This window comes from Diabrotica virgifera, chromosome 7 (genome assembly GCF_917563875.1).
Source record: "Diabrotica virgifera virgifera chromosome 7, PGI_DIABVI_V3a".
Lineage (NCBI taxonomy): Eukaryota > Metazoa > Arthropoda > Insecta > Coleoptera > Chrysomelidae > Diabrotica > Diabrotica virgifera.
The window spans coordinates 54686117-54707598 of NC_065449.1; the positions used below are offsets into that span (position 1 = coordinate 54686117).

General features: G+C 34.3%; 1 protein-coding gene across 1 annotated transcript; it reads right to left on the minus strand.

Annotated features, from left to right (window-relative positions):
* Positions 1-8314: 8314 nt before the first annotated feature.
* On the minus strand, positions 8315-10605 carry LOC126888506 (uncharacterized). Its single transcript, XM_050656846.1, has 2 exons — positions 9987-10605; positions 8315-8385 (listed from the first exon to the last, which is right to left on the minus strand). Exons 1-2 carry the CDS (start codon positions 10570-10572, stop codon positions 8315-8317), a joined length of 657 nt encoding a protein of 218 aa, XP_050512803.1. The 5' UTR covers positions 10573-10605.
* Positions 10606-21482: the final 10877 nt, after the last annotated feature.

Here is a 21482-nt window from a genome sequence, read left to right on the forward strand (position 1 = left end):
AGGAGATTATAATAGGTCTGGATCCCGCGTATGAAAAAAAAGTTGATTAATAGCAAGCTGAAAATTTGTTAATAGCTTAAGGGTGTTTAGTCAAACAAACTTTGATATATGGGAACACTGGAACAGGGGAAGTTTTAATTGTAGAACAGGTTAAAAATTTGGAACGGTCAGACCACAAAAACGGCACATGTATTTTGTCCGACAGAACAGACCTAAACTTTCCGAACAAACATTAACCTCTCATGCGAAAATCAGACTGCTATTTATCACCAAATGGGCGTTTTAATGAGTGGAACATGTAGAATATGTCAAATGACAGGAATTATGACAGGTGATAAATAGCAGTCTGATTTTTGCATGAGAGTTTAATCTCTGTTCGGAGAATTTAGGTCTATTCTGTCGGACAAAATAAATGTGCCGTTTTCGTGGTCTGACCGTTCTAAATTTTTAACCTGTTCCACAATTAAAACTGCCCCTGTTCCAGTGTTCCCATATATCAAAGTTTATCCGACTAGACACCCTTAAGCTATTAACAAATTTTCAGCTTGCTGTTAATCAACTTTTTTTTCATACGCGGGATCCAGACCTAAAAGTAATTATATTCTAAATCAAATAATCTAAGTGTCCGACAAAAATATTGGGGCAAATCGACAGTCGGAAAAAATTTTAATTGTTATTAGTAAACTATACTTATAAACTATGCTGGGTTCGTGCATCCTTTATCTTCATAACCATTTTTCTAACAAAAGTAGTAGGTTACAAGTAATTATATTCTTAAACAAAAAATGTAATTGTCTGACAAAAATGTTTTCGCAGACGAACAGAAAGCTTAATTCTTTTAGGTTATCGACGTCCTTAAGAGGAGGCATTGTCAAAGAAATTTTTAAAACAGTTTTTCTCGGTTACTTTTGAATCGATTTGGCTGAAAATTGGTACACACCACAAAGTACAACATTTAAAATGCGTGACGTAGAGTTGTACTCAAAATTTTCCAAAAATTTTTCCAAAAAATTGTCCGACAAGAGGGAAAATTTTGGATAAATTTTGATCTGAAAATGTGTGTACATACTCCTTGAACAATGACAAACATCGTTCTGTAGTATTTTTTCTCGAATTTTGAAAAAAAAATCCACCAAGGGCGAAAATTTCGGAAATTTTTTTGAAAATTTTCGATCCATTATTTCTGTCCGACAAGTGATCCAATATGCATTACACATGTAAAAAAACAGTTAAAAATAAAAATGACATCTGTGGTAATAAATAAAAAAATTCCAGGAAATTGACATCTTCGGCGCATCAGACTGCTCATAATATGCTCATATGCTCATATGACAAGGTTACCACATTATTGTAAAAAGGTTTTATGGTAGATTCTGGTAAAATTAGCCATGTGGTAATAAATGGACTGCTTTTGGTGTTACCTTGGACACCACAGCATAAGGATCGACGCTTGGAATGGTGCAGAGCTCGGCAAAACTGGAGCGCCAATGGAATTTTGTCCGCTTCAGTGATGATCTAGGTTTTGTTTGGGTGGCTCTGATGGACGCATAAAGGTAAGACCTTTTCGAGGTGAGAGATGAACTATATACTTGGCTGTTGAACGTCTAACAGCACGGACGACAGAGACTTTGAAGTGCCTATCAAGATCAGCTCATTTGTCACCCATCGGACATGTGTGGTATATGGTAGTTAGGGTAGACTTAAACAAGGTGACCCTCTATCGACAGTGTTATTCAATCTGGTTTTGAAAATAATTGTAAGGCTTTGGCCATACGGGCGATTTTTTACGGCGCGATAATTTACGGCGCCCATTGGTTTGACTATCTCCTCCACCAATTTTAGATGAAATCATTTCATCTAAAATTGGTGAAATGATTTCATCTAAAATTGGTGGAGGAGGTAGTCAAACCAATGGGTGCCGTAAATTATCGCGCCGTAAAAAATCGGCGGTGTGGCCAAAGCGTAAGGAATAGCAAAACAGAAACACAAGAAACGATCTACCGTAACGAGCATCAATGCATGGCATACGCCGACAACATTACGCTGCTAGCAAAAATGAATAACGGACTAAAAAAAATTATGAGAATATTAGTGAGAGAAACAAAAAAATTCGGCCTAGAAATAAATGAAGAAAAAACTAAATACATGGTTGCTAGGAAACACAGAAAAAGAACCTGAAGATATGCTAAAGTTAACAGCATTTGATGGAAAAGAGCATGCATACATTTATAAAAGTAAAGCACTTTACATATCTATGTGTCATAATAGACAGCAAAGGACACGAGCAAAATGAACTAAAGCACAGCATAACCAAACGTAACCGAAAGTTCGGCAGTTTAAGAAAATTATTAAAGTAAAAGTGCGTATCGAGAAAGACAAAATCCAGAATATTCAAAACCGTAATAAGAGCAATAATCCCCTATGAATGTGAGACCTGGGTGCTAAATAAAACAGAAGAGGAAATGATAGAGAGGTGGGACCGGAAGGTAGTGAAAGCTACTTTCAGGAGTAAAAGTACGGAACACGATTGGCAAACAAGAACCAAACATGAATTAAGGATGCTTTACGAGGAACCAAGTATAACAAGATACACAAAATCACAAAGAATCAGGTGGGCAGGAATCATGTCGAGAGAAGGATAGGGCAAGAATGCTAAAGAAGGTACTGCTAAGAAGACCAGTTGGGACAAGGAGACGAGGTATATCAAGAAAAAGATGGCACGAAAAGTTGACGGAAGATACAGGATCTATGGAAATTACAGACTGGAGAGAGAAGGCCAAAAATAGAATACAGTGGAGAACCATAGTGCATCAATTTTTACATAGACATTAAATAACTTACACTAACTAACTATACAAACTTTAGTATATACTGTCATGTGCAATATGTACAATTGTAAAATTTTAATTATAAAATTGTAAAACCCTAGGCCCGCAAGGCCTGTTGTAGAGCATATTAACACTTTGACTACCGGCGTCCAGTATACTGGACATACCGGTTCCTTACTTATAGCCCGCGTCCAGTTAACTGGACACAATTTAAATAGAGATTTCTGTGATTTCAGATAGTTGCGGTACATGAGATTCGGTTTTAGTTTGTCAATGTGGTGTATAGTTAAATATCAATTCGTTACATATTAAATTTCATCAACAACTCGTTACATATTAAAACTATTCATAACTTTAGATTGGCTAAAATTGAACGCGGGATCTGGAGCGGGTTTTCTCCATTGCTATCCGGTGCACAAAGTGTTAAATAAATTTCCTATAATCTGATTTTCAATATATTATATGTACATATTATGTAGGTATATCAAATTGGTCCACTTCTTTTTCTTCGTAATCTAATGAATTACCGTATTTGGTAGTTCAATTCAAATTATTTTAGAACGATCAAAAACTTTTTGATATTTGGTAAATTCTTAGAAGGTAGTTTTTATTTGTTAAAAAAAGAGAAGAAAAAATCAGTTTTATTAATAAGTTAATACACCAAAATCTCTTTAAATTGTATTCGTTTAACACTTTATTTTGCTCAAAAAATTATACTGGCCTAAATAGCTTTCAGCAAAAAATCTTGCTAATATGTTATAATCATTTGGACGTGTGATGGGTGGTTAAATGGGATTTTTTTTAAATTAATTGAATCGTATAGTATGTTTGCAATTATTTCGGCACGATTAATTAGCCTTAATTACATATCATGCAAATCAAATCCATTTAACAATGCGCTCGTTTCACTTTCTTGTTCCACATGTCATCAGTGGAAATTATTTTGAATGGCCGATGGCCTTTTGATTTTTTTACTTGGTGATTTTATTAATAGCAGTAATTTAGTTTTATATACCAATGTTTTGTATTATAAAAAATATCATACTGCTTTTCAGACCTTTGAGAGTACTCAATTATTTAAACATATATATGAATAATTGCGCGTTGAATAATTTTGGTTTTTAGAAAAACCATTATTTTAACGACGTTTCGACAAGGTCGCACTTGCCATTGTCAAGTTAAGTCGCTTGAGAAGTAAACTGACTCTTTTCTCGATACGGTTACTTATACAGGGTGTTAGTAAATAAGTATGAAAACTTTTAAGGGATAATTCTACATGAAAAATTAATGCCAGTTTGTTCTATAAACATATGTCCGCAAATGCTTAGTTTCGGAGATACGGGGTGTTGAAATATTTATTTCAAAGTGCCAATTTATTTATTGCTCTAAGACGAGTTGAGCTATGAAAATGAAATTTGGTGAGTTTTAGGAGGTAGTTATTACGAATTTTATGACATACAATTAAGAATTTTGTATTCATCATTGGCGCGCCTACGGGCAATGGTCTGAATTATTTTAAAGAAAAAAATAGTACGCCACTGAGATATTTTGAATTAGAAATTATTTTTAAATTCCACGTCTAATTTATGATAAAAAACTTTTCTTGCCTTTTTTCATATTATGCACCGTTTTTATGCAGAAAAATTAAAACATCTTTTTCATTTTTCATTTTCATTTTCATCTTTTTCATATTTTTCATTTCTTAATACATCATCAAGAACTATCCAATATAATAATACTAAACTAGAACAATAACAGAAAATATTACTAATACCATTTCAACTAGGTGCAAAGCTGCAAGAAATGATCTCCTTTACAGGTAACAGAAGAATTTTATATTCATCATTGGCGCGCGTACGGGTAATGGGCTGAATTTTTTGAAGAAAAAAATAGTACGCTACTGAGATATGTCAAACGAAAAATCATGTTTGAATTCCTCGTTCAATTGACGACAAAAAATCTTGACAGAATTAAATGAAACAAAACGTTTAACCGTTCATTGAAGCTGTGCTAAATGCAGTAGAAGGAAGCACATCAATAATAGTACTAGAGAAAAATAGAAATATTCCGCGCAATAAAAATATTACTAAACAAAGGAAATTAGGTTAAGAAAAAACTCAAAACTGGCGTTTGAACAAACCTTCTATTAAAGAAATTCAAAACAATGCTGTAAAATTGCTACATTCTTATTGTGATATAGTTAATACATATTATTGATGTTTTTTATTTAAAATATTGCTAATGCTTTACAATTAGGTATTAGGTAAAGTATATTTTGAATTTCATTTATATAAATAATCGAACAAGCGAATGATATCTTTTATTTATTGTCTTAAATAATATATTTATTTTAAATATGCTTTTCAAATATTGCCCGCCAAATCCTGACTAGACTGTCAATTCTAGAAGCTCGCCAGCTAAAGTATTATGTTTACTCTAACCGCGAGTGATTTTTTCGTGCCAGAGAGTATCTTGAACATCTGTGTTATCGGGAACGTCGTCGTGAATAATGTTTGAAAGGCTATATTATACAGGGTGCGGCAAAAGTCAGTTCCCCGATTTGCACAATCGAAAAATATCGGAAAATGAAAATGCAAAACGTTTAATTAAGTCGCAAATTAAACGGAAAAAAATAATAATAAAAATATCGGAAAATGAAAATGCAAAACGTTTAGTTAAGTCGCAAATTAAACGGAAAAAAATAAGAAAAATATCGGAAAATAAAAATGCAAAACGTTTAATTAAGTCGCAAATGTGGGTTACAAAGGTGCATATAAAAATCTAAGCTTTATGTTCGAACTGGTATCCATCTTCCTCGATACAACGTTCACAACGGCTCGCAACGCTACGGCATGCTCGGTTGAGGATTGCCTTGTTCTGACGGAGGTGTTCAAATTCTTCCTCAATAATTGTCTTCAACTGTGGAAGAGTTTGCGGTCGCCTAGCCTAGCCTAGCATACACACTATTCTTCAGCAGACCCCACAACGAACAGCAACACGCGACAGGCAGATGAACGAAACTCAAGGTTAACCCTACAAACAGTAGGGAACACCCGTTATGCGAGGCCGATTGTTAGCATGTACTTATCGCGCTTATGCACGAAACTACATAGCGGGAACTGACTTTTGCCGCACTCTGTATATAATAAATATATAAATAATCATAAACATTTCAATATTCCATAGGCAAAACCCAGAGACTTCATTTCCCAGGCAACCAAACGACGTTTTTATAACGTGGATAACACGTTATAAAAATGACCAATTGACGTGTATCTATCACGTAGTATCAACGTTGAAAATCACGTGTATTTGTCTCATCGATTTGACGTCATAATTGTGACGATTTTAAAACGTCAAAAACTTGACGACTTTTATACGTCGGTAAAATCACGTCTTTAATACTTTCAAAAAGTGACCTCTTTCAGATGTTTCAAAATAGGTAGTATAAAAAATAGGTAACATGAAACCTATAGTTCTACGTCCCATGTGTCGAAGATATACTACCATTTGGTTAAAATCGCTTGTGCATTAGAAGCAATCTAACATTGATTCTCCATGATTGTACCAGCCCTCGCATTATAGAATTTTCACAATTTATATAAGTATGCCTACTTACTGTGTCAAAACTGAAACAACATATAAACTAATAAATAATTTATTAACAAATTATCCAGCATACTTAATGTCTTAATTTAACGCTGTCCATTAAATCAAAAAGAATCATGAACAACTCCCCAGGCAACCAAACGACGTTTTTATAACGTAGATAACACGTCATAAAAATGACCAATTGACGTGTTTGTATAACGTAATACTGACGTTGAATATCACGTGTTTTTGTCTCATCGATTTGACCTCATAATTGTGACGATTTTAAAACGTCAAAAAGATGACGACCTTTATACGTCGGTAAAATCACGTCTTTAATACTTTCAAAAAGTGACTTCTTTCAGATGTTTCAAAATAGTATAAAAAATAGGTAACATGAAACCTGTAGGCGTACTTCCCATGCGTCGAAGATATACTACCACTTGTTTAAGATCGCTTGTGCGCTAGAAGCAACATTGATTCTGCATGATTGTACCAGCCCTCACATTATAGAATTTTCACTAGTTACCTGTACATACCTACTTACTGTGTCAAAACTGAAACAACATATATATGAAACTAATAAATAATTTATTAACAAATTATTCAGCATACTTAATATCTTAATTTAACGCTGTCTTAATATCTTCATTTAACGCTTAATTAAAAACAAATAAACATAACCTCAAATAGTTGTCAAGAAGAATTACTGCATTAAACTAACTCACTGAGCAAAAACGCATAAAAATCTCTTAATTAACACGTTTCTTCAACTAAATATCTAAATGATAAGTTTTATTTTATCACACAAGACACGAATTTCTTATGAACATTTAGCGTCATACCTAAATGAAATTTACCAATTTTGTGACGTCCGACTTAGGATGCCTGAAATTAAAACGTTTTTTAAACGTAATTTTAACGTCATTAATCTTACGTATTTAAAATCACCCACAAAAGACGTCTATATGACGTAATGTTCAAACACGTGTTATATTCATCCAAAAACTAACGTTTCCTCAACGTTATATGACGTCACTTGGTTGCCTGGGTCATTTTGGAATACCTGTATACAGTAGTATGGGCGTCAATTTTTCTTTGCCATCTCATAGCTAAATCTTGTAGACTGCTGAAGCAATCTTAGAAGACTAAACATTAATTTAATTAAACTCGATAACACATAATTAGTTCATTAACAGAAAATAAACATAACCTCAAACAATTGTCAAGAAGAATACTGCATTAAACTAACTCACTGAGCAAAAACGAATACAAATATTTTAATTAACACGTTTCTTCAACTTAAATATCTAAATGGAAAGTCTTATTTTATCACACAAGACACAAACCACGTAAACAATAAATGAGAAATTTCTTATGAACATTATTTAACGAAATTATTTGGAGTAATACAAACAAGCTCCTCCCAATTTTGTGACGTCAGACTTAACTGTATGAAATTAAAACGTTTATTAAACGTATTTTAACGTCATTAATCTTACGTATTTAAAATCACCTACAAAAGACGTCTATATGACGTAATTTCCAAACACGTGTATATATTCAACCAAAGCTGACGTTTCCTCAACGTTATATGACGTCACTTGGTTGCCTGGGTTTCAAATAAGTTATATTTAAAAATAAAAATCTAAAGGATTTCTTAGGTCGGAAACAAATTCTAACTTTCACCTATACCCTATAATTCTACAATTTGCAAGGAAAAAGAGCGATAAATGCATAGATATGTGGGATATAAAATTTGCATCCCACAACACGTTAATTTATCTAGGTAAAAATCAAAAAATGTTGATTCCCAGTACTCAATTCGTGAGTAAGAACGAAGGTAAATAAAAATAGTTAAGATTTGATTTGTTTCAGAGACCACCATCATCTGTTTATGTAGATTTCGACCTCATGATCTCTTCAGAACAGCCCGTGGTGTGCTCTGAATCCAAACCAAATCTAACTATCGAGTAAACAAATTAATATAATTTCAATATTCATTTCAGTAGTGTTTTTATGTCGCATACTGTATTAGGAAAAGTCTGTTTTGTAATTTTTCTCGATGTAGCGCAGGCTTTTGGCAAAGTGTGGCATGGCGGATTATATAATCTACAGTCGAACCCGCTTATTAGAATACCGGTTATAGGAATATCCCGGTCTAAGGAATAAAAATTGAGGTCCCGAAATGTTTCTACTAGCTACCAATGATCGGTTATTAGAATATCCCGGTTATATGAATATTTTTGTTTGGCACGAAGGTTATGCCAATAAGCGGGTTCGACTGTATATCATAAAATGAGATGTTATTTACCAAAACAATATTCGGAACTACTAGAATCATATATATCCGACAGATACTTTCGAGTTACAAATGAGGAAGCATATTCAGATTTAAGACAAGTTAAGTCAGATTTAAGACAAGTAAGTGTCCTGGGGCCAATACTATACCTGCTCTATACCAGCGATATTCCATAATTAGAACCTAACACATTTCTATTGAACAAATTAACATCTGGACCAGGCGATGGCTGTTCATGTCAATTTTACTAACAAAAGAGAACAACAAGAGAACAACATATCCCAGTCAGTATAAATATAAACCAAATACCTTATGCAAATACACCAAAATATTTGGGTATGGCATTAGATTCAAAGCTACGTTAGAAAACGCATATTAAGAAAAAAAGGAAGAATTAGAAATTCGTACAGAGCGGAAACAAGAGCAGATACGGCGAAAACACAAAGACTGCTGGAAACAGCAGAAATGAAAGTCGTACGAAAAATAACAAACTAAACTCTAAGAGACAGAGTAAGAAGTGAGGACATACGAGCAAGATGTGGTATAGAAGAAATAAACATGTGGACCAAAAGAAGAAAAATAGAATGGAATCAACACAGAGAAAGGATGACAGAAAATAGAATAGTAACAGTAGCAAGAGATAAATCGCCACATGGAAGAAGAGCATTGGCACGACTGAGGAAAAGATGGTCAGACAATGTCAACTGAGGCTAAAAGCCGAAGTAAAACAGGCATTGAGCCTATTTATAAACTAGGAAAACTAAGAAAAAGAAGAAGAAGAATTAGAAATTAAATTTAGAAAGATGTACTGGTTGATGGGAGAAAAATCCACTCTGTCTACTTATAACAAATTGTTATTGTCGTTATTGTATAAGTAAGTCCTTAAATCGGTATGAACATAATGGGATACAGCTATGAGGCTGTACAAAAGAAAGTAACATCCAAATTATTTAACGATATCAAAATAAAGTGTTAAGGAACATCGTCAACGCTCCATGATACTTCAGAATGTGTGATCTTCATTTACCGCCAGTTAGTAGTACTACATAATACATATTAGGATTAGGAGCCTAAGGATTATTGGTAAATATGACCTTAGATAAGTTTTTTGTAGTATTTTGTAGATGGAACTAATTTCAAAATTTCGTAATTTCTTTAACAAATTTGCAAACCACATATTATAATAACAAATTATTATGAAGATGATAAAAGATCATCATCATCATTCTCTTTGCCTTATCCCTATGCGGGGTCGGCTTCCCTAATTGCATTTCTCCACACAACTCTGTCTTGGGTCATATCAATGTTAATCCCCTTTACCAACATGTCCTGCCTTATCGCCTCCCCCCAGGTCTTCTTTGGTCTTCCTCTCCTACTCCTTCCAGGAATCTGCACTTCAGCTATTCTTCGTATTGGGTGATTAACGTCTCGACGTTGAACATGACCGAACCATCTTAACCTATGCTCTCTCATTTTGGCATCAATTGGTGCCACACCTAGACTTCCCCTAATATACTCATTTCTAATTTTATCCTTCTTTGTCACTCCACTCATCCATCTAAGCATTCTCATTTCCGCCACATGCATTCGTTGTTCCTCTTTCTTTTTCACTGCCCAACATTCAGTTCCGTACATCATAGCCGGTCTTATGGCTGTTTTATAGAATTTTCCCTTCAGCTTCATTGGAATTTTTCTGTCACACAACACACCACTCGCTTCTTTCCACTTCATCCATCCAGCCCTAATTCTACTGCATGCATCTCCATCTATTTCTCCATTACTCTGTAATACCGATCCTAGGTACTTAAAACTATTGCTTTTCACAATCATTTCACCATCCAAAGATACCATTTTATTTGTACTAGCTCCATCTTTAAATGAACATTCCAAACACTCTGTTTTTGTCCTACTAAGTTTTAAACCTTTTTCCTCCAGAGCTTGTCTCCACTGTTCCAGTTTTTGTTCTAAGTCTCTTTCACTATTTCCTACTAACACGACATCATCAGCATACATTAAGCACCATGGAATGTTACCCTGTAGTTTCGCTGTTATCTGGTCCAAAACTAATGAGAATAAATACGGACTAAGCACAGAGCCTTGGTGCAATCCTACTTTCACATGAAATTTATCAGTCTCTCCCACACCTGTCCTAACACTAGTCGTTACTCCCTCATACATATCCCTCACAATCTTTACATATTCACCAGGGACTCCTTTCTTATTGAGTGCCCACCACAGAATCTCTCGAGGAACTCTATCATATGCTTTCTCAAGATCAATGAATACCATATGAGCGTTTGTTTCTTTACTCCTGTATTTTTCCATCAACTGCCTTATAATGAAAATTGCATCTGTTGTTGATCTACCCTGCATAAAGCCAAATTGATTCTCGGATATTTCGGTCTCTTCACGTATCCGTCTGTCAATTACTCTTTCCCATATTTTCATGGTGTGGCTAAGCAGTTTTATAGCCCTGTAGTTTGTACATTGTTGTATATCTCCCTTGTTTTTGTAAACAGGTACCAGTATACTGCTTCTCCATTCGTCTGGCATTTGTCCGACTTCCATAATTCTATTAAATAGACCTGCTAGCCACCTTGTTCCTGTCTCTCCCAATGCTCTCCATACTTCCCCAGGAATATCATCTGGTCCTACCGCTTTTCCTTTCTTTATTTTTTGAAGCGCTTGAGCCACTTCCTCGTTGGTTATTTTGGTGACCATTGCTGCTACTGTCTCCGTTGACTCTACAGGCTGTCTGTCAAATTCTTCATTTAATAAGCTGTCAAAGTACTTTCTCCATCTCTTTTTGACTTCCCTTTCGTGAACTAGTATTTTATTATTTTCATCACGGATACATCTAATCTGATTAAAATCTTTTGCTTTCCTTGCTCTCTGTTTGGCTATTTTATATATCTTCGTTTCGCCTTCCCTGGTATCAAGTTGATCATATAGGTTTGAATACGCTTCTGCTTTGGCTTTTGTTACTGCTACTTTCGCTTCCTTTTTCGCCACCATATAGTTTTGAAGATCTGTGTCGGATCTGGTTTCTTGCCACTTTTTATATAATTTTCTCTTCTCTTTTATTTTTCCTTGTACTTCGTTTGACCACCACCAAGTCTCTTTATCCTCAAACTTTTTTCCTGACGTTTTCCCAAGTATTTCAATAGCAGTCTCTCTAATACTACTGGCCATTTTTCTCCAAATTGTATTAGGGCTTCCTTTCATGTTCCAACATATTTTTTCTACTATTCTTCTCCTGAATAGACCTTCTTTCTCATCTTTCAGCAGCCACCATTTGATTTTTTGTGGTCCTCTCCGATATTTTTGTTTAGTTTCGCTTTTTACTTCGATGTCCAGAACAAGCAGCTTATGTTGTTGGCTTACTGTCTCACTCACTATTACCTTGCAGTCCTTGCATTCACGTATGTCTTCTTTCCGTATCATGAAGTAGTCTATTTGGGATTGATGTTGTCCACTTTTGTAGGTAATAAGTTGAGTTTCTCTCTTTTTAAAGAATGTGTTAACAATCGCCATATCCAATGCTGTTGCTAATTCAAGCATGTCATCTCCAGCTTCATTTCTAGTTCCAAAGCCTAATCCCCCATGTATTGTTTCATATCCTGTCTTGGTTTGGCCCACATGTGCATTGAAATCACCTCCTATTATAACTTTCTCCTCTGCTGGAATATCACTCAGTACGTCTCCTAATTGATCATAGAACGCTCTTCTTTCATTCTCACCCAGACCTGTTTGGGGAGCATACACACAAACAACATTCAATACCTCTTTATCAATTACAAATTTTACTGACATCATTCTATCACTCGTTCTTACAACTTCTACTACGTTATCTTTCATTTCACTATCAGCAATTATACCAACTCCATTTCTAGTGTTACTACTCCCTACATACCACAATTTGTATCCTTCACCTAGTTCTTTCGCCCTTTGTCCTTTCCACCTAGTTTCTTGAATACAAGCAATTTGAACTCTTCTTCGTTTGAGCGCATCCACTAACTCCAGACTCTTACCTGTAAGACTACCAAGATTCCAAGACCCTATCCTGATTTTTCTAACCTGCAATGGTGTTCCCCCTGAGATAGTCCTCACCCGGAGATCCGAACGGAGGCTCATTTTACTTCCGGAACATTTTACCTCAGGAGATGCCATCATTTCAGTATAAGTTTTTACTGCGTTTGGAGAAGGTCTTTTCATTATTATGGCCTGAAAAGATTTTTGGATATTTGATGCCTGAATGCCTTTTCTATCAGCACCATACCCTGCCCTGCACGTTTATCACGAAGATGATAAAAGATCATGAAGTGAAATTAATGTATTGGTAGCAATAAACAGTATCATATTTAATAAAAACGAAAGCTTTTATTCCGTACTGATCTAAACGTACAACTTGGGGACATCGAATTAAAATTCTTTGAAGCTCATATTCGTCTGATTATTTATTATTACGTCAGTATCTTATGAAATATTGAAGTTTGATCTTATCTTTTAATCGTGCCTCGCCGAAGAAAATGAAGAAGAGGCTTTCAGTTTCGATACATGTTGTGACCTACAGTAACGTATGTTTAAAATTTTTCAAAGTTGTACACTCGTGTGACGACATGAAATATATAAATATATATATATATATATATAAAAAACAAAAACTCTCAAAGTGAATGTAAATACAAAATATCGCAGAGAACGGTAGTTCTCGCCAGTGGCGCACAACCCCCGTACATGCGACACTAAATATACACGAAATTTTCGATTTTCTAAATCTGACTGAATTGAAAATTGCGACCCATCTTAAAGTATAGACTCACCCATCCATATGTCAACCATCCATTTTGGTCTAAGGGTGTGGATTTTACGGCCCTTCCCATTTAGAGTCTGTTTTTCGTTCTCGTTCCCAAAACTCCCAAAAATTTCGATAGTTTAAGTCCGACCTTTGCGCTTTCTGATAGTACTGATCATTATCTTTCCAACGCATGTTTAAGTTTGAAAATCGGTCTTACCATTCAAAAGTTACCGAGCTTAGAAATTTTATTCAATTTCTATTTAAAAAGGGGAAAATGTTTGTATGTATGTGTGTATGTGTGTGGAAAAGTTACACCGATCTGAATTTTGTTTTCTGTGTTTCAAGAGGAGGCCATAGCCGATTCAGAACCGGTGTAGTTTGTGACTTTCGACCACCCATAAGCCATTAGGAACCCTTACCCATAGGAATGGGTAAGTACAAAACGGCATATTTTTGGGTATATATCTTAGGCTCAAGAAGAGACAGGAAAACTGCAAATACACCAAATCGATAGCGTTAAGTTAAGCTTTGAAATGGTTAGCCGTTCTTTAACGCTAAAATATTGCAAAACCTCTAAATTTTAAAGAACCGCTTGGATTGACATGAAATTTGGCATACACATAGCTAATAAGTCAAAGAAAAAAGTGATACTGTGCCGATATGTGCTTTTGCCCTGGGGGTGGTTTTCACCCCCTCTTGGGGGTGAAAAAATATTCGTCCAAAAAAAGCCAGGAAATGTATAAACTGGCTAATTGTAAGTAACTTTTGTTCTATAGAGTTTTTTCACTAAGTCAATACTTTTCGAGTTATTTGGAAGTGAATATGTTCATTTTTTCAACAAAATAGCCACGCTTTTAGACGGTTTTTCGCAAATAACTCAAATAGTAAGTATTTTGTCGAAAAAACATTTTTAGCAAAAATATAGCCTGTAAAATATTTAAAACAATGGTGTATATATCACATCTCTACACCTAGTAGAAGCAGAATTATAGCTAATGAAAATAGGTTCATATTCGTCAAATTCCAAATGGAATACTTTAACGTGAAATAACCAAAAATGAAGCACATTTCGGGGAAAACTCATTACAACTTATTTACAGCGTTTAAAAAAATCTTCATTTTGTTTTATAAAAAAAATTCTAGCATGAAAATTAAACAAGTTACGCTCAAAATAAAGTTAGTCCCTTTTGGATTTGGTAAAAAAATCGAGAAAATCACCCCCTAATTAGTATCTTAAATGAACTTAATCGTTACGACTTCACAAGTTTCTTGACGCGTGTATATATTGTTTATATGATCTGTAAGTTTCATCGGTTCAAAGTCCTTATTATTGAAAGGGCTCTAGTTAAAATGGGTTGAACGAGTCACTGATCACGAATGTATGCAAATTTAGAAACACCAAATGTTAATCAATTTTTGTCTAACAGAAAAACAAAAAAATACATGATATTCAGAAAAGCTGACTTTTTTTGTTTTTCGAGATTTTTGGTATCTCTAACAATTTTTAAGTTATTTTGAAAAAAAGCATATTTTTCAAAATTTAAATTTTTAAAAATTTTACTTTGAAACCAAATTTTTTCAAAAATAAGCACTTTGAATCGATGAAACTTACAGATCATATAAACACAACATAAGTAAACTAATTTGTGGAGCGGTAACGATTAATTACATTTAAGTTGCTAATTAGGGGGTGGTCTTCCCGATTTTTTTTTTGCAAAAACAAAAGGGTCCAACTTTATTTTGAGAGTAACTTACTTAAATTTAATGCTAGAAACTTTCTGTAAAAGCAGAAATAAACTTTTTTAAACACTTTCAAAAAGTTATAATGGGTTTTCCCCAAAAAGTTCTTAATTTTTTGGATATTTCACATCGAAATATTCTATTTGAAATTTGGTGAATATGAATCTATTTTTCATTGGCTATAACTCTGGTTCTACGAGATCCAGAGACCTAACGCTTACACATTTTTTTACTTTTTTATAGGCTATATTTTTGCTAAGAACGTTTTTTTCGACAAAATAATTACTTTTTGAGTTATTTGCGAAAAACCGTCTAAAAATGTGGCTATTTTGTTGAAAAATGAACATATTCACTCGCAAGTAACTCGAAAGTGTTGACTTGGCGAAAAAACTCTATAGAACAAAAGTTACTTAAAATTAGTCAGTTTATCCATTTCCGGACTTATTTTGGACATATATTTTTTCACCCTCAACAGGGGGTGAAAGTCACCCCCAGGGCAAAAGCACACATCGGCACAATATCACTTTTTTTTTGACATGTAAGCTATACGTATGCCAAATTTCATGTCAATCCAAGCGGTTCTTTAAAATTTAGAGCAAAACCCGTGAAAGAATGGACTAGGTGCCTAAGCGGTTAGTATCAGATTTACACACGGCTCAGTATAGCCGAAAAACTTAAAAACTAAACTTTGTAAATTTTGGTTTTTCGTCAATTACTCAAAATTTCAACCTACAAATTGCGCAAGTAACTGAGCGTCTGTAGGAGGACTCTAGACGCGTCTAACAGTGTATACCTCATATGTGGGAAAATTCGAATTTTTAAGTTATAGGCTTCATAAGTATGATCAAATCTATTTCTTATGGAGAAAACGGTTTTTTAAGCTCAATAATTCCTGTAATACCTTAAGTTATCATACTTGGCCTTAGATGTATCAGATACTACTGGTCAATACGTTTCAAAATCATGTTTAATTATCAAAATCCGTTAAGCCGTTCATAAGTAATCGAGCTCCAAAAGTATAATCCATTTAACCATTATCGCCGAAATGGTATATGTAGTTGTAGTGGCTACGACGCTAAGATTGATCGTGCAATCCGAGTTCATTTGCCGGACATAATTATTAGAATGGCTGGGATATGAACTCGGATTGTCTTATCACAAGTCTGGTGTCGTAACTACGAGATCATTTGGTAGAGAATGCGACAAAGGCGATCATTTATAACACTTAACGTGTAATCCAAAAACATTACATTTAACTTCATACATTTAATTTATAAAAAACTTTGCAAAAACTCCTGATACAATAATAAAAAACCGATAAACGCCGTAAAAATAAGTGGCGCATACAATATTCCAGCTACAAAAGAGCTGATATGAATATTACGTGGCGCAAAAATGTATTTTCATTTTGATGGAAAATAAAATTCTAGTTTTATTTTGGAAGATTTTTTACATAATATTTGCTAAATTGGAAGTAAAACGCGCCACAAAAGAGCCTCAAAATGCAAACTGTATCAAAGTTACTCTTTTGTGGCTCGTTTTATTTCAAATTTAGCAAATATTATGGAAAAATCTTTCAAAATAAAACTAGAATTTTATTTTCCATCAAAATGAAAATATATTTTTGCGCCACTTAATATTCATATCAGCTCTCTTGTAGCTGGAATATTGTATGCGCCACTCATTTAAACGGCGTTTAGCGGTTTTTTATTCTTGTTGTATTATACATAAAATATATAAAAGATGGAATGCAACTGTATATACTTATTTCCGCCTACTTGGACATAATCAGTACGTTGTAGCTAAGTTACAAAAGGAGTATGGTAACTTAGAAAAGGATTACTACAGATGTTACCACTTTTGGTCTTAATGTTAGAAGACCCTGTCATCTAAGGGCGACATTAATATAGCGTCTTTTATAAAATGAATAGTATTATGAAATAAAAGATGTTGAGTAAGCGAGTGCAAATATAAATATAGGTAATGAAAATGATTGGCAAGAATTTTCATTAGTTTTCTTATTTGCCTCAAAGAGAGGCACCCTTTGCGACCCAAACACTAATTCAGAAATGCCTCAATTATTATAAAAAAAGGTATACACTCGGAAAAATGAAAGAATACCCATGAACGAACATATAAAACACGCTGTATTTTCCTGTCACCGTGTCACAAAGAAAATTGCCCAGCGCAAGTACATGTAATAATAATTATTACATGTACTTGCACTGGCCAATTTTTTGAGTGACATGGTGATAGGAAAATACAGCGTGTTTTATATGTTCGTTCATGGGTATTCTTTCATTTTTCCTACTGTATCTATACTTCGTGTACTATCAGAAGGTCTTTGATAGAGTCCGGCATGAAGAATTGTTGAATGGATTGCAGAAAATGAAAAAAGAGCCCGGCATAATTCTAAATCTACATTGTAACCAGAAACAACCTTCAAATAATCCAACCGTACTACTAAAAGCTTCCATATACAAAGGAGTATTCATGGCTTCAATGCTCTGTCATGTCAATAGTATGTTTTAAATGCTCTTTAACTTGTACTCTGAGTTTATATTTAAATAAGTACAAAACGACGCGCGACGCCGAAACTTGTATAAAAATAAACATTAATTTTCTGAAGATGGGGAAGGAATGCGAAGTCATAAAAGCAATACAAACGAGAAAACTGGAATATCTAGGCTACATAATATGAGGGGAAAAGTAGGTACTCCCTGCTCAGGCTCATAATTCAAAGAAAAATCTCGGAAAAGAGAAATATGGGACGTAAGAGGATTTCCTGGTTGCGAAATTTAAGGGAGTGGTACAGGTGCAGTTCAATACAATTGTTCAGAGCTGCAGTCAACAAAGTTAAGATTGCTGTTATGGTAGCCAACCTCCGACAGGAGACGGTTCTGCAAAAAGAAGAAACATTAAGTATCAGCTATACAAATTACACCGTTCTAACATCAGAAATAATAGAAATCTTACAAAATATAGACAGTCATAATGCCAGTGAAGCCAAGAGACTGGTAATAAATCTTCAAAAAAATAGAGTAATGGTAATATTGGTAAAACCAATGAAAATTGTGGCATTGATCTAAATAGTAAAAGAAGTTCACTTTAGATAGGTACTTAGGAATTATACTAAATGTGGGATCCAGATATAGTAATAAAAAACGAATAGAACAGGCAAGGAACATGTACAATAAATGCAAGCAAATTATGTGTAACCGAAAACTGAGCTTAGACATCCAAACTAAAGTTATTAAGTGCTATATTTAGTCAATCCTTCTATATGATAAAAATGATCAAGGCAGGTTTTGTTTATATTTGATTCAGAGTTGGACCACCATCTCCATATAGCTATTTCAGCATCCTTATGCCTCATCAGTGAAGCTCAGAAGTCTCAACTCTGAAGGAAATACAAACAATTCTGCCAATTTAAGGCAAACCATCGCAATGCAATGAACCCACCTCTGAGACGCAAGTTAGCGACATCTCTCGTATTACGAGTAAAACAACTAAAAGCCCCAGATACAAAGTTTACTACCTTTTAAACAATTAGAATAATTGAAATAAAAATATAATAAACAATATTTTAAATCTAAGACTTTTCGTTAATAAACTGCTTTCTGGCTGCATCCCGTATCTCCGGATTTTACAATATATAATCACAAAAGACGACGAAAGTAGGAGAAAGCAAATAGAGGACGCTTAGGCCTAGGCCACGCATTTACCTTCCCTTCGTCAAGGAAAAGGACCGAAAGACAGTTTCTAAATACTCAAACTGAGTAAAAATGAAAAAGATGAAAAAGATCAAGTCAGGTTTTGTTTATATTTGATTCAGAGTTGGACCACCATCTCCATATAGCTATTCCAGCATCCTTATGCCTCATCAGTGAAGCTCAGAAGTCTCAACTCTGAAGGAAATACAAACAATTCTGCCAATTTAAGGCAAACCATCGCAATGCAATGAACCCACCTCTGAGACGCAATTTAGCGACAGCGAGTATTTAGAAACTGTGTTTCGGTCCTTTTCCTTGACGAAGGGAAGGTAAATGCGTGGCCTAAGCGTCCTCTATTTGCTTTCTCCTACTTTCGTCGTCTTTTGTGATTATATATTGTAAAATCCGGAGATACGGGATGCAGCCAGAAAGCAGTTTATTAACGAAAAGTCTTAGATTGAAAATATTGTTTATTATATTTTTATTTCAATTATTCTAATTGTTTAAAAGGTAGTAAACTTTGTATCTGGGGCTTTTCGTTGTTTTCCTCGTAATACGAGAGATGTCGCTAAATTGCGTCTCAGAGGTGGGTTCATTGCATTGCGATGGTTTGCCTTAAATTGGCAGAATTGTTTGTATTTCCTTCAGAGTTGAGACTTCTGAGCTTCACTGATGAGGCATAAGGATGCTGAAATAGCTATATGGAGATGGTTGTCCAACTCTGAATCAAATATAAACAAAACCTGCCTTGATCTTTTTTATCTTTTTCGTTTTTACTCAGTTTGAGTATTTAGAAACTGTCTTTCGTGTCCTTTTCCTTGACGAAGGGAAGGTAAATGCGTAGCCTAAGCGTCCTCTATTTGCTTTCTCCTACTTTCGTCGTCTTTTGTGATTATATATTGTAAAATCCGGAGATACGGGATGCAGCCAGAAAGCAGTTTATTAACGAAAAGTCTTAGATTTAAAATACTGTTTATTATATTTTTATTTCAATTATTCTAATTGTTTAAAAGGTAGTAAACTTTGTATCTGGGGCTTTTCGTTGTTTTCCTCGTAATACGAGAGATGTCGCTAAATTGCGTCTCAGAGGTGGGTTCATTGCATTGCGATGGTTTGCCTTAAATTGGCAGAATTGTTTGTATTTCCTTCAGAGTTAAGACTTCTGAGCTTCACTGATAAGGCATAAGGATGCTGAAATAGCTATATGGAGATGGTGGGCCAACTCTGAATCAAATATAAACAAAACCTGCCTTGATCTTTTTTATCTTTTTCATTTTTACTCAGTTTGAGTATTTAGAAACTGTCTTTCGGTCCTTTTCCTTGACGAAGGGAAGGTAAATGCGTGGCCTAGGCCTAAGCGTCCTCTATTTGCTTTCTCCTACTTTCGTCGTCTTTTGTGATTATATATTGTAAAATCCGGAGATACGGGATGCAGCCAGAAAGCAGTTTATTAACGAAAAGTCTTAGATTTAAAATATTGTTTATTATATTTTTATTTCAATTATTCTAATTGTTTAAAAGGTAGTAAACTTTGTATCTGGGGCTTTTCGTTGTTTTCCTCCTTCTATATGAGTTGAAACTTGTACGTTAAAATACCATGAAAATATTTCACAATACTCATTAAACACCATAAAGAGAAAGAGATTTTATAACAAGGATTAATAAAAGAAAGACGTCGTACCTAGGATATAACAATTGAAGGGAGGATAGAAAGCCGAAACGAAGTAGGCAGAAGAATAATGCCATGGCTTGGCAATATCAGATCTTTGATGGGCATACACGTTCAACAATAATTACTAAGAGAGGAGCAGAATAGAGAAGATTTTGATGTAGTGATCTCAAACCCCTGGTAACGGAGTCCACCAGAAGAAGAAGCTACCATTAAACTATTTAGAGCAGCAGTTAATAAATGAATATTTACTAAATGAATATTTTTTCTACTTATTTCTAAAGATAAGTGGAAACTACGTACGCAGAGGATGAAAAATGAAAAAATACCCAAAAAATACTCAATTACAACCCAAAATGCAAGAGAGATGTAGGAAGGCTTCAAAAAACTGGTCAACTGGCAAAACCTTTAGTGAATACGAAAAAGAAGAAGACGAACAGTAATGTAATTTATTAAATCTTCTGATTTCAATAAAATGTCTAATAAAACATACTTTAGATATTCTTATTATATGTATATCCACTGCTTTATTTAACTAACGTAATCGTCAGCGTCAGTTTGTGAGAAATTTCCTGAAGCCCACCAAGGCACGCATTTTATATCTCATACCCGAGAGCTCAACTGCCATTTTATAGTAATTTAATAACTTGTTACTTGATTAAAACTGATTAAAAGCTATTAAGCGATATCAGTATGTAAAGCTTTAAGTAAATACCAATTAATTTATAGCCATTTAAGATTGTTTCTTGCGAATTTTAAATTAATCATCGCTCCGAGCTTTTTTTGCAATATCGTTTAGAGATAATGAATGTCGAGTAAATAGAACATAATATATTGCCTG